Below are 14225 nucleotides of genomic sequence, written 5' to 3' on the forward strand. Positions count from 1 at the left end.
TTGCAAGATATATTTTTAAAGCAGTCACAATGTGCCAATTTACTTCCCTGTGCTTGGTCATTGAGTAAGAGATAATGATTTTGTTTGAGAGGTATGTGTGTGTAACGGCTGTTTAAAGAAGAGGACCAAGGTGCAGCGTGGTACGTGCTCAAGATTTTTTATAAAACTGAACACTAGAAGAAAAAATAACAAAGCGGAACAAACGAAACAGTTCTGTCTGGTGCAGAAACACACTAAACGGAATAATTACCCACAAAATCCATGTGGACAAGAGCTACCTAAGTATGGTTCCCAATCAGAACAACGATAGACAGCTGTCCCTGATTGAGAACCATACCGGCCAAAAACAAAGAAATACAAAAACATAGAAAAAAGAACATAGAATGCCCACCCTAGCCACACCCTGGCCTAACCAAAATAGAGAATGAAAGCCTCTCTATGGCCAGGGTGTGACAGTGTGCCATGTTAAAGTATTTGCTTTAGTTTTTTTTAATGACTTGTTTGTTTTTCATTTACTGGCTCTGAGTTTCAAGATTGTGAAGTTGAGATGAGGAGAAAGAGGCAAGAACTTGAAGGTTCATTTGAAATAAACGTTCTCAGTTAAGCTGTACCAAAAAGGGTACTTCTTCAATCACCACGCCTTTTCAGGGGAATAGCTGACCTTGCATCAGTCTGCTCTGTGACATCTTCCTGTGTAGTCTCAATTTCACTTTTTTATTCTACTCCAATGCATGATAACGCAATGAAAAGTGAGGCAGATGAAAATAGATATTACTGTTATTCTCAATCGAGGTCAAGAGGTCACAGGGGAATCTGAAAGAGGAATCCTCATTAAGTACTACTGTCACACTGACCGGTTTCACATGTCTTGTGCTTGCCTCCACCCCCCACCAGGTGTCTCCCATTTGTTCCCATTATCCCCTCTGTATTTGTACCAGTGGTTTATGTTTGTCTGTTGCTTAGTTAGTCTTGTCAAGCTTACCAGCGTGTTCTTCCGTACTCCTGTTTTTCTAGTCCACCCAGTCCCGAACTTTTCTGCCTGCCCTGACCTCAAGCCTGCCTGCCATCCTGTACTCATCTGACTCTGACCTGGTTTACGAACTTCTGCCTGTCCTCGACCTGCCCCCTTATCTATTAATAAATATCAGAGACTCTAACCATCTGCCTCTTGTGTCTGCATTTGGGTCTCGTCCTGTGTCGTTATCATTTACATTTACATTTAAGTCATTTAGCAGACGCTCTTATCCAGAGCGACTTACAAATTGGTGCATTCACCTTATGACATCCAGTGGAACAGCCACTTTACAATAGTGCATCTAAATCTTTTAGGGGGTGAGAAGGATTACTTATCCTATCCTAGGATAAGTTATAACTTATCCTAGTTATATAATAGTTATAACTACTGAATTACTACTACACAAGATCTACACAGAACCTACTGGTTTTACTACTTGATTGTTATTGATGTGTAGCAAACCAGTAATTTAAGTAGTAATGATACATTGGGACGTTTCACTACTGGTGAACACTACATATTTCCTACTCAAATCACTACATAATTCTCCCTTAATGACTACTGTGTAACTATTGAGCTTTTGGGTTCCTACTACTTAAATCCTACACATTCTGTCAAGCCTGCTCCCGCTCCCCATCCCTGGTGCGAGGGCGCCACCATCATTACACGAAGCAGCTGTGCTCATTGGACTCACCTAGACTCCCTCACTAAGTTGATTGCCCCTGCATATATGTCTGTTCCTCTGTATTTTTCCTTTCAGTAGAATTGTTTGTGTTTTGTGTCCAGACGCTCTTCTTGTTCCGTTGCATGTCTGTCTATATTAAATGGTTCACTCCCTGTGTACCTACTCATCTCCTGTGTTGGGTGTTACAGAATGCTACTACCATTACAAGAAGCATCATGGTGTTTTTTTTTTTTTTTTGTTGGTGACATCGGACTTGGATTCCGCCACCAATGGAACTGGGGCTGCCTAAACTGGCTCGTCGGGCTGTCATAGCTAGCTCGAGAGGTTTCGTTGACTCGGCAGGTTCCCATCCACGTCATGCTTCAGCTGGCCAATGGGGCTTCTACGCTGCAGCAAGATCGTCAGGCTTCTAGGCCTTAGCCGGTTTGTCCAGCCTCCATGCCTCGTCTGGCTCGCCCAGGTGGGATGCTGGGTGGCAGCCTGACGATCATTATATGCACCTGTTACCATCATTACCTGCAGCTGCGCTCATTGGACTCCCTCACTTTGTTGATTGCCCTTGCATATGTCTGCTCCTGTCTTCTCTTTAGTAGCATTGTGTGTCGGGTTTGTGTCCAGACGCTCTTGTTCCGTTGCATGTCCGCCTATATTAAATGGTTCACTCCCTATACCTGCTTCTTATCTCCTGCGTTGGGCGTTACACATTCACGATTGAATTACTACACAATGCCTACACATGAATTCTGTATGTCTACTCAATTCCTATTGAATTACTGCTGCCAGTGCCATCTGTGTACGTAGTGTTGTGTCCCTACTGAATTGCTCCTGAGACTATTTAATTTCCTACATAAACCCTTTTGAATTACTATTGAAAACATTCTATTACTTTTTGCCTGCTCAAAATCACTATTGACGTCTTGTTTCACTACTGTGTCACTACTAGAGTAGTGCACATGTTATTTTATCACTTTTCTAAATATAGTTATATCAAAACAAGAAATAATAAGCTTATACTAACGTTTGACATTAAAAAAAAATTAAATTATGACATATTAAATGACATATTTGCATTTTTTTGTTAATCCCTTTGAGGCCTTGTCTTCATTCCGCTTTGACTAAATGGGGAAGTTCACCCATTTTTACATGTGACCTTATTTTCACTATTTTTGTGCTTGTAGTTGTTTGTCCCAAACTTAAAGAAATATATATATATTTTGTTTGGTTACAGAGTCTTCGCTTGCGATAGACAATAATGCATTATGAAAATGTGTCTAAGCATGTTATAAAACGCTCAAACACTCCAAACTAACTCATATATCAGAATCTCATTCTTTCCACTCAATTTAATTAATAAATCCAATGTCCCATAAATCCATATTTGCATATTTTTGTTGTAAGAAGCATTATTCAAATATGGATTTACAGCACAGTTGGGGGGGTCAAAATGTAGTGCAGAGACTTTATCCAGAATGAGATTCTAAGTGGAGTGTTTTGTAGTGTTTTATAAAAACACCAACATTTCAATAGTGCTAGCAAACAGCTAGGCTAAACTCAATTCCTCTCTATGACAACTGTAAACTGTTGCACTCGTGAAAACGGATGTCCAGGATTATATGATAGCTCTACTTCACTGCGCTGCTGAACAACCCTGAATATTTGGAGATTACTTTTTGATGTTGAAGAGGGGAGGCAATATTCATCCTCTTTTACTCTCGCAGTCTGATCTTATTCCTTGGCTTGTGGTTTTACTCTCTTTAAAGACTGTGCTTGAGTGACAGGACTGACAAACACGATGTAAACTGATATTTGCAACGCCAGTGAAGTGCAACGAACCCGTAATTCTACCCACTTAAGAGCATAGCCATTGAGTAAAATAGAATGCGCGTCGCCTGCCAGCATTCAATATGCCGGCAGTTATTCCTTGAGGCCCATCCTCTAGTGATTTTACCCGCACGTTCCGTTGCTATGGGAATTCTTTCCCACCCTGCTCTCCAACAAAAGTCACAGGTTGTGCTTTGAAACAACAAACTATTCGGTCGATTACGCGTTAATTTCGCTCCAATGATGACTGGATTTGTCAACAAACTAACCACATAGAAATAGATTCTGCATGTGAGAATTTTTTGAAAGGTAAGAAAGCACAATTTAAAAGCTGTCTTTCAAATTGTTTTGCAGTTTACGTTAGTTTGGTCTAGGCATATTCTACGTAGCTAGGCATATTTTACGTAGCTAGGCAGACACGTAAACAAGCCAGACCTACCCCACTTGTTTTTGATTTGATATCGTAAACGGAACGTAAACCGTTTACAACAGCGAGGCAGAATGGCCACAAGGAGATGTGAGAGTGAGTTGATAGTAACGTTATAGGGCCTACAGTTGTATTGTATTTTAATCTCAAGGAGAAAGGGTCAAAGAAATACATACAGTTGAAGGTCGGCTATTTGTTGAGTTGTGTTATCGGACTAAACTCCACTCCACGGCGAAGGAAGTTTATACACCATTATAAAGGAAGTTTCTAAACTTTCTTCACCATAGAGTGGAGTTTAGTTCTGCGAGAGTTGTGCATGCTTTGGTTTAAAATGTGCATTTTGGGGACTATACCATTGGCTACATTGTACCAGACATATGTAAATAAAGTGAAACTCAATTATTTAAAACTTTTGACATATAGTATTTGACCCTGGTCTGGAACGGGAGCCCCTACTTGCCCACTGACCCATAATGAAGACCCCGGTGGCTGAGGGTCGCCTGCAGGTGCTGCAGATCTACCGGCTCCTCCAGTATGTCCATGAGGGAGACCAGCCTCAGATAGAGAAGATGGTAGACATGGGTGTGGAGGACCTTATCAACCTGACAGAACCACGAGAGGGCACCGGAGTTCTCCACCTGGCTGCTGTGGCCAACAACACAAACATGGTCAGCTTTCTGCTGGCCCAGGGCGCCCAGCCCAACGTCCAGGACAAAAGGGGGCGCACCCCGGTCATGTTAGCAGCTGAGATGGGGCATGACGGCATGGTGGCCCTGCTAGCTAAGAACTACGCTAAAATGAACCTGTTGGATGCTGAGGGGAAAGGTGAGAGGATCCAGTCAGCCCCCAGATTAGGTGATGCTGTGTTTGCTAGAGATATTGAGTAGAGTAGTGTAGAGTAGAATAGTCAGCCATTGAGAATATAATTTTATGCAATGGGATGGAATAAAATATAATATTACTTTATTTATTACCCGTAGATGGAAATGTGCTCTTTGCATCAATTCAAACCATAGTATTCACTGTATTCAAATTTCCACTCCACAGTTTGCTTACTTACTGTATTACTGTGTGTGTAGCTCTGATACCAAGAGTTGAGTTCTGTTTCAAGTTCAGTCTGGTAGCCTCCTGTTGAATGGCGTGACTGTTTGACTCATGAAAATGCATGCTTTCTTCTGTTTACATATTGATGAGGTCAGTGTCTCAGGCGGCTCGAATTGACTCCCTCCCTCCAAAGGAGCCAACCCAACGGTGCTCATACAAAACTCCTTAAAGCCCAATTATGATAATAGCCTCAATTGCAGTGTGGTCCAGTCTTCAGTTTACAGTCAATGAGTCTTTGCTATTTAGTGGGGATGATTGTGGACACATCTAATTACAGATCAGAAGGGAACCTCTCCCTTACCTGTAAAGCCTGCTGGGTAATCCGATCCCTTCAGCTCAATGGCTCACTTGGTGGCTCTTGGCTCTTTTCCCAGGTGTGCTCTTCTACTGCATCTTCCCCACCAAGCGCCACATGCGCTGCCTGCAGGTGGCCCTACACAGCATGGCTGATGTCAACAACGTCTCGCTCGCCGGGACACCCGTGTTCCTGCTGGCGTGTCAACGTGCCGCCGACTGCTCCGCCATGTGCCTCAGCATCCTGGAGCAGGGCGCCGACCCCAACTCAGCCAATCTGGTCTCATAACACATGACATGGGGGTTTCTGGGAGATCAATGGGCAAATCTGAAATTACACCCTATTCTCTATTTAGTACAATACTTGAGTCTTATTAGGTACAGTTTGCTGAAAAATTATAAGTGTGCCATTTTGGATTCAACTAATTTTATATTTTCTAAAATGTAACTTATTGTGATTTGTGAATTATGGGAGAGGAAATTACCTGAATTGTTGTCTCTGAGTAATGTAGATATAGAATAAGGTAACTAAGACTTTGATGTGTGTGAATTTGGTCTTCATATTCACACATATATCACATAGAGGTGACATCCTCCTGTCTCTTCAGATGACAGGCCGCACTGCGTTGATGGAGGCAGCCAGGGCTGGGGCTGTGGAGCTGGTCAGAGCCATCCTACTGAGGGGGGCAAACCCCAACACCCTCGACAAGAACCACCTCCACGCCACACACTTCGCTGCCATGGGGGGATTCTTTGAGGTGGGTTATTTTTTTTATTTGACCTTTATACAACTAGGCAAGTTAGTTAAGAACAAATTCTTATTTACAATGACAGCCTAGGAACAGTGCCCTGTTCAGGGGCAGAACAACAGATTTTTACCTTGTCAGCTCAGGGATTCAGTCTAACAAACTTTCAGTTACTAGTCCATTGCTCTAACCACTAGGCTACCTGCTACCCCAGGTAGCCTAAGCAGTAATAATTCATTTGAACGTCAGGTGTCTGTCAGTATAGACTACCCATGTCTAATTGTGGCTTTAATTCCCACATGGGCCACATATACAATATATCTGTACTAAGGTTGCAAAGGGAGGGTAAATTACTGGAAACTTTTTGGATTCATGTAATCTATCAAAAGACATCTAGTGGGCCTTTTGGGTACTTCAGATTAATTAGTGTCTAATTATTTTGGGCCCTCTGTGTGGCCTTATCACATATAAAATATATGAAATAACTAAATAAGATGTTATTAAAATAGAAAAACAGAATGACAAATCAAATCCAATCAAATGTATTTATATAGCCCTTCGTACATCAGCTGATATCTCAAAGTGCTGTACAGAAACCCAGCCTAAAACCCCAAACAGCAAGCAATGCAGGTGTAGAAGCAATGACAAAGATGTCAAACATTATCCTAAATGTAAACCATCAATTTAGTGAATACTATTGGTGTATAATATGAGGGTTTCAGCATGAAATATCCTTTTATATATATTTTTACACACTTCTATTTTATTTTACTATGTCAAGATGTATTTGTTGTTAATGTTTTGGCGTCAAAGTAGTGGCAGTTGTGAAAATAGTCAATAGTTGGTTGAGTTGCAGACTTAATGCCGTGGTTGATTAGATGCTTTTTTTATTAACTAGGCTATTTTCTCTTGAACTATAATTTAAAAAAAGTTGTGACCAAAGTCACGATAGATTGCCATATATTTTCTGTTAATTAATAAATGACTGAAGATTCTGGTAACTTTGGTAAATTACCGGTATTTTTGCAACCCTAGTCTGAACTTCATGCGCCAATTTCCTGGACCCAGATTAAGCTTTGTCCTGAACTGAAAAACACTTCCTATAGACATTTTCCATTGAGCAGGACAAGGCTTATTTTGGGTCCGGGAAACAGGCCCTATACGTCATCTGTTTGTGTACAAGCATCATCAGTTAATATAATTTAATATAATTGTATTGACTTCCTGTAGGTGATCCAGGTGCTGTCTGCTTACTCAGCTGACATGGGGGTGATGACATCAGAGGGGGACACTCCTCTGCACTACGCTGCCCGAGGGGGCTTCACTGATTGCTGCAGGTTCCTAGCACAGAGAGGTATGTGCCCTAACTAACATGCTTTTTTTTACTAATACTGTAACTAATATACATGGAATGAATCAGTCCTTCTTAAACTCATACAAACACATTGACGGTAAGCTCAGTGAACATGTGCTTGAAACATTTTTAAGCATTTTATACATTTTATTCCCAGCATTTAGAATGTTTTCAGCTGGCTATTGATTTGTCAGATTTTTATTCCACTTCAGTCACGAAAGGGTTTCCATCTTTATTGTGTGATAACTTCAGGTTGTAACCCCAAACAAAAAAACCAGGAGGGCCTTCTTCCCCGTCATATTGCCAAAGACAACAGCTACAAGGCAGTGGTAAAGGAACTCAAGAAAGCAGAGAGGATACACGGGAAGTACTCCAAAACCGGGGTGTCCAATCCCAACACTCCCTGGGCCCTGACCCTCCACGATTGGTCCCACGAGCACGAGGCCGCCCTCCGGAACGCCTTTTTGGACAAATCAGAAGCCAAGGGCACGGAGACAGTCTCTAGGGAAATGTTCATATCTGTGCTGCAGAAGCTCCAGGCCCCAGTGGAACTGGACCAGCTCCATAAGGTGGTAGTGGCCCACGACAAAAGGAGAGAAGGACTAGTCAACGTCAGTGACTTCTTCAAGGGCCTCAAGTACCTCCAGAAATCATTTACCATCGCCTCTTATGGTCCAAAGAAGAAGAAAGGAGGAAAGAGAGGTAAAAAGGGCAAGAAAAAGGCTAAATTCACTCTCCCCATGCCTATTTGTACCATCCCACCTGAGCTTATATACAGACGGGACGACGGCGGGCCGCCTCACTACATGATCGAGACGTACCAGCATTGTACTGACGTCACTCGTTTCGACCGCGACCACCCGCCAGTCCACCCGATAGAGGATGATTCAGCCTGGTACCTAGACAAGCCGGAGAGGGTCTATATCGACATCAATTATTGTGTGAAGACGGGGGACCTGGAGTCTCTGAACCTGGCCTTCAGTCAGGGGGTCCCGGTGGACGTGAAGGACCGCTTCTATAAGACCCCTCTCATGACTGCCTGCTCCAGTGGAAACTACGAGGTGGCCCAATTCCTCCTCAACTTGGGGTGAGATAGAATTCTCTCCTGGACGAGTTTATTTAGTTTTAGTTTATGGAAAACCTTAGTCAACATATGTAAAGGGGTTGTAACACAACTCATCCTTATCACTTCTCCTTTTTGTAGACTGTATACATTTCTCGATGTTTGCTTTATAATGCAGTGTGATTATGCCGGTAAAGTTATAGTGGTTTAGTCAGTCATAGCATTAGGTCTATTTCAGTACTGTACCGTGTGTGTTTCTTATATACCACAGGGCTGACGTGAATGTGTGTGACCAGTTCCGTTGGACGCCCCTCCACCACGCTTGTCACGCAGGACAACTGGACATAATGGAGCTGCTGGTGGAGAGAGGTGCCAAGGTGGACACGCCCGCTCTCAACGGTGCCACACCCCTCATGAGGGCCATCGAGAGCTGCAGGCCCTGCTGTGTGGACTACCTTATCAAGGCCGGGGCAAAGGTCGCTGCAGAAAACAAGAAAGGTACTGTAATACCATCATGAATAGCATGATGCAGTAGGATATTAAATAGCAAACAATGAATGAATACTCACTCACTCTGGAGGCTACCCAAACTACACATAAGGTCAGCACTCAGAACACCCGAGTTGGTTGACTGTTTTGGTTGATAGATTGCCTCAGAGACTTTTTCTGTCATTTGAATAAGTGCATTTTGTTTCAGAGCAAAATTGCTTGGACATCGCCCGTGCCTATGCAGACTTCAGGATTGTGGACTTGGTCCAGGCTAAGATTGATTCTCTGCCCAAACTCAAGGAGAACAAGAAAGGAAAAGGGGGTAAACCTCAACCTAAACCCAGACCTGCCACTGCCCAAGAAAAGGTACAAGAACCTTTCATGCTACTGGTTTGTCCTAACAACGTTGACCGTTTCTTTCTATTTTTGATCCGATCGATGGTAAAACTGTTAACCAATCATCATATTCCTGTATGTCAAAGATGTGGTCACACACACCCATTCTTTTTTGATCACATTGAGATTTTCCCATCTCTCAATGTGACCGAAAACCAAAAAGTGTAAAAGGATAGTCCCTGTTACCCTACCCCAGAGACTTGTAAGCAAATTAGTCCAGACGTGTAGAATTACTTGCTGACAAGGCCGTGGTGTAGTTCTCAATAACCAGAGGCATCGTAGCCGGCAGAGACACCATGCGAGTCCCTATTCAAACTCAAGTAAAATAAAATTGCTATATACAGGGGGTACCGGTACAGAGCCCATGTGCGGTGGTACAGTGTAGTCGAGGTCATTTGTATATGTAGGTAGGGGTAAAGTGACTATGCATAGATAATAAACAGCGAGTATCTGAGGGGAGGGTGTCAATGTAAATAGTCTGGGTGGCCATTTGATCAATTGTTCAGCAGTCTTGTGGCTTTGGGGTGGAAGCTGCTAATGAACATTTTGGTCCTAGACTTGGCTCTCCGGTACCTCTTGCCGTGCGGTAGCAGAGAGAAGTCTATGACTTGGGTGACTGTAGTCTTTGACAATTTATTGGGCCTTCGGGCCTTCCTCTGACACTGCCTAATATATAGGTCCTGGATGGCAGGAAGCTTGGCCCCGGTGATGTATTGGGCCGCACGCACTACCCTCTGTAGTGTCTTACAGTTGAATGCCGAGCAGTTGGCATACCAGGTGGTGATGCAACCATGCTGTCAATGGTGGAGCTGTATAACCTTTTGAGGATCTGGGGACCCATGCCAAATATTTCCAGTCTCCTGTGGAGGAAAATGTGTTGTCGTGCCCTCTTCACGACTGTCTTGGTGTGTTTGGACCATGATAGTTTGTTGGGTGATGTTGACACGAAGGAATTTGAAGCTCTTGACCTGCTCTACTACAGCCCCGTCAAAGTTAATGGGGGCATGCTCGGTCCTCCTTTTCCTGTAGTCCACAATTATCTTCTTTGTCTTGCTCACATTGAGGGAGAGGTTGCTGTCCTATAGGCTGTCTCATCGTTGTCCGTGATCAGGCCTATCACTGTTGTGTCGTCAGCAAACTTAATGATGGTGTTAGAGTCGTGCTTGGCCACACAGTCATGGGTGAACAGGGAGTACAGGCGGTGACTAAGCACGCACACCAGAGGGGCCCCGGGGTTGATTATCAGGGTGGCAGATGTGTTGTTGCCTACCCTTACCATCTGGGGGCGGCCCATCAGGAAGTCCAAGATCCAGTTGCAGAGGGAGGTGTTTAGTCCCAGGGTCCTTAGCTTAGTGATGAGCTTTGTGGGTACTATGATGTTGAATGCTGAGCTGTAGTCAACGCTGTAGTCTCACATAGGTGTTCCCTTTGTCCAGGTTGGAAAGGGCAGTGTGAAGTGAGATTGAGATTGCGTCATCTGTGGATCTGTTTGGCGCGGTATGCGAATTGAAGTGGGTCTAGAGTTTCTGGGATGATGGTGTTGATGTGAGCCATGACCCACCTTTCAATGCTCTTCATGTCTACTGGCGTGAGTGCTACGGCGCGGTAGTCATTCAGGCAGGTTACCTTCGCATTCTTTTACACATGGTGGTCTGCTTGAAACATGTAGGTATTACAGACTCGGTCAGGGAGAGTTTGAAAATGTCAATGAAGACACTTGCCAGTTGGTCCGCGCATGCTCAATACATGGTCTTGAGTTTGATGGTTCGTCTGAGGGCATGGGGGTGTGGATGTGGCCTGTAACTGAGGTGGTATTACACCTCAATTCCATTGGATGAATCTCGGAACATATTCTAGTCTGTGCTAGCAAAACAGAGTGGATGCTACGCTACAGGACTCTCTGACCACTTCCGTATTGAGCGAGTCACTGATACTTCCTGTTGTGGTTTATGCTTGTAAGAAGGATTAAGGAAGACAGAATTATGGTCAGATTTGCCAAATGGAGGGTGAGGGATAGTTTTGTGTTCATCTCTGTGTGTGGAGTAAAGGTGGTCTAGATTTTTTTTCCTCTGGTTGCACATGTGACATTCTGGTAGAAATTAGGCAAAAAGGAGTTTTCCTGCATTAAAGTCCCCGGCCACTAGGAGCACCGCTTCTGGATGAGCATTTTCTTGTTTGCTTATGGCCAACATTGGTTTGTGGTGGTAAATAGATGGCTACGAGTAATACACATGAGAACTCTCTTGGTAGATAGTGTTTTCTATAGCTTGTCATGAGGTACTCTACCTCAGGCGAACAATACCTTGAGACTTTTTAAAATATTAGACATCATGCACCAGCTGTTATTGTCAAATACACATACCCCCACCCCTCGTCTTACCAGACGTAGCTGCTCTGTAATGCCGATGCATGGAAATCCCAGCCAGCTCTATATTATCCATTTTGTTGTTCAGCCAAGACTCTGTGAAACATAAGATATTCCAGTTTTTGCTGTGTCACTGTGGTTACTTCAATGTTGCTCCAGGGTTGGGCTCAATTCTATTTCAATTCAGGCAAGATATGAATTGAAATTCCTAAGTATTGATAAATCCTCATTGAAAATCAATGAGTCAACATTTCAGTTGATGTAGAATTAAAATGCTGATACAATCTCCAGAAATTGACTGAATTGAAATGGAACTGACCCTAAACCTTGATTGCTGTTTTCTCTGCCTCCTTGATGACTTGATGACTGTGTTGCCATGGTCCCCCAGGGTCATGGTCCGGTGACACCTGCTCCATCTGAGATGGTAGTGAATAAAGCGATGTCCCTGAAGGAGAGCATCATTCGACACAGCACTCAGATCATCAGCGGACAAGTCAACAAAGTGGACATCAGCTATGTGCCAAAAACGGTAGGACTGCTATGCCATTGCAGTGCTGATGTAGCAGGGGTAATCAGATTAAAATGACAACGAATCTCTCTCAAATGAGTTTGGTAACAACGTTTATTTTTTTCTGCAAGACATGTACAGTGGGGCAAAAAGTATTTAGTCAGCCAGTATACCTATGATGAAAATTACAAGCCTCTCCCATCTTTTTAAGTGGGAGAACTTGCACAATTGGTGGCTGACTAAATACTTTTTTGCCCCACTGTACATGGATGTCCAGGAGGGGAATTGAACCTGTATATTAAAATAAAGTTGAACTATGTTGGTTGTGTTCAGTTTAGTTGTTTCTCCCTCATAGAGTTGTATAGAGATCGCAGCATTGTATCTGTCCCATTATTGCGTTTTTGAGGGCACGGGCAGCGCCATTGAGGCCTCCATTTTGAAGTAGTCAATTTTATTCTACTACTATTCTACTACTTCAAAGAACAAACTGAAAGGGTGCACACTGCCACCTGGAGTGTGTTCTTTGAACAGGTATAAATAAACTCAAGGTTGGAGGTTTAATGCCACCTGCAGTTATGGAATGTTTGCTCACCATTATAATTAATTGGCTGATCCCTCCTGATGACCTGGATGGAATTATGTGATCTTTCCTTACCTCATAGGAAGTCCCACCCAGTTGATTACTTCAAAATGGTGAATGTCTTCTATACAACTCTATGTTCTCCCCCTACTTTATGTTCCAGGTATGGGGCAAGCAGACCACCACCAGCCAGTTGGTAGAGAAGATGCAGAAGAAGAGGGAGAGGTTTTCCTACGAGGTGGACTTTGAGGACTTTATGATGCCCTTCAGTAAGAACATCCAGCAGAAATCTCTGAAGCTGACTCAAGCTACTAACTAGTGGGAACATGGTTGTAATGATTCAGCAGTTATGTTTGCAGATGGAATATATTTGCCTCACATAGTTGGGTTCAAATCAGTTTTCAATTCAAGAAGGGAATTGGAATTCATTTAGTCATATTTTCAATTTATGTATTGAATTTCAATTTACTCTCTGAATTGAAATGATAATTTGCCTTAGCACACGGATGGCTGAGAGGATTGTTTCCTCACTGTCATAGAAAGCCAGTAAATGTATTGACTAAAACAAGAGACACCAAGTAGTAGATGTAAAGATGTAAAAATAATGTATAGATGTTGTTCACTGTATCTATTGATATAAATCCACTTGAATTTAGTACAAAATTGTCTTCTTCTGACATGCCTACTGAGTACTCATTGTATGACTAGACACAAAGCACATGGCAAAGAGTCTGTCCTGTATACCAGACAGCTTCCACTCATCCAGACAGCTTTACAGTCCTACGGATTTGATATAGAAGTCCTAGTAATGATTTGAAATATGTTGGAGAGGATCCACACCTCCCCAACTGTTGGTTAGAGCCTGTAAGTAAGCAGGTCTTCACACAACTGTTGTATTCGGCGCACGTGACAAATAAACTTTGATTTGATTTGGCATCTGGGCTGGTGGTTGGTGTGTCAACATCTCCTCTCGGTCTCTCACTTTCTCTCACCGCTGTCTGCCAGGCACGCTGGGTAGCATGCCTCACTCACACACACACACACACACACACACACACACACACACACACACACACACACACACACACACACACACACACACACACACACACACACACACACACACACCTCTCCACAACACCACACAATTCACCACACGCACATTAAGATGCACCTCCCTGAGTCTGTGAATTCCAGTGACATCACACATGGTTGATACTGTGCTATTTAATTTCACTGCCTGACTTTTTTTATGTGCCTGTTTTATCCTTTTGTTAGTCATCTATGTGTCTGTAATGGACTTGGATTTGGACATTTTTTCTTCTGGTGAGTAGAGAGGGTATGGTTTTCGATGTAATACACATTTCCTCCTCTGAAC

General features: G+C 43.2%; 1 protein-coding gene across 2 annotated transcripts; it reads left to right on the forward strand.

Moving 5' to 3' along the window:
• The first annotated feature begins 3309 nt into the window (after nt 1-3309).
• Nucleotides 3310-13781, forward strand: ankef1a (ankyrin repeat and EF-hand domain containing 1a). 2 transcript variants are annotated; one of them, XM_035793767.2, is made up of 10 exons: nt 3310-3830; nt 4372-4773; nt 5427-5626; nt 5955-6104; nt 7323-7446; nt 7699-8533; nt 8781-9007; nt 9207-9364; nt 12148-12288; nt 13011-13781. In XM_035793767.2, exons 2-10 carry the CDS (start codon nt 4422-4424, stop codon nt 13164-13166), a joined length of 2343 nt encoding a protein of 780 aa, XP_035649660.1. In that variant the 5' UTR covers nt 3310-3830; nt 4372-4421; the 3' UTR covers nt 13167-13781. The 2 variants fall into 2 exon arrangements, with proteins under 2 accessions (XP_035649660.1, XP_035649661.1); XM_035793768.2 differs by lacking the exon at nt 3310-3830 and adding an exon at nt 3984-4044.
• Nucleotides 13782-14225: the final 444 nt, after the last annotated feature.

The sequence above is a fragment of the Oncorhynchus keta genome, chromosome 19 (assembly GCF_023373465.1).
Source record: "Oncorhynchus keta strain PuntledgeMale-10-30-2019 chromosome 19, Oket_V2, whole genome shotgun sequence".
NCBI classification, from domain to species: domain Eukaryota; kingdom Metazoa; phylum Chordata; class Actinopteri; order Salmoniformes; family Salmonidae; genus Oncorhynchus; species Oncorhynchus keta.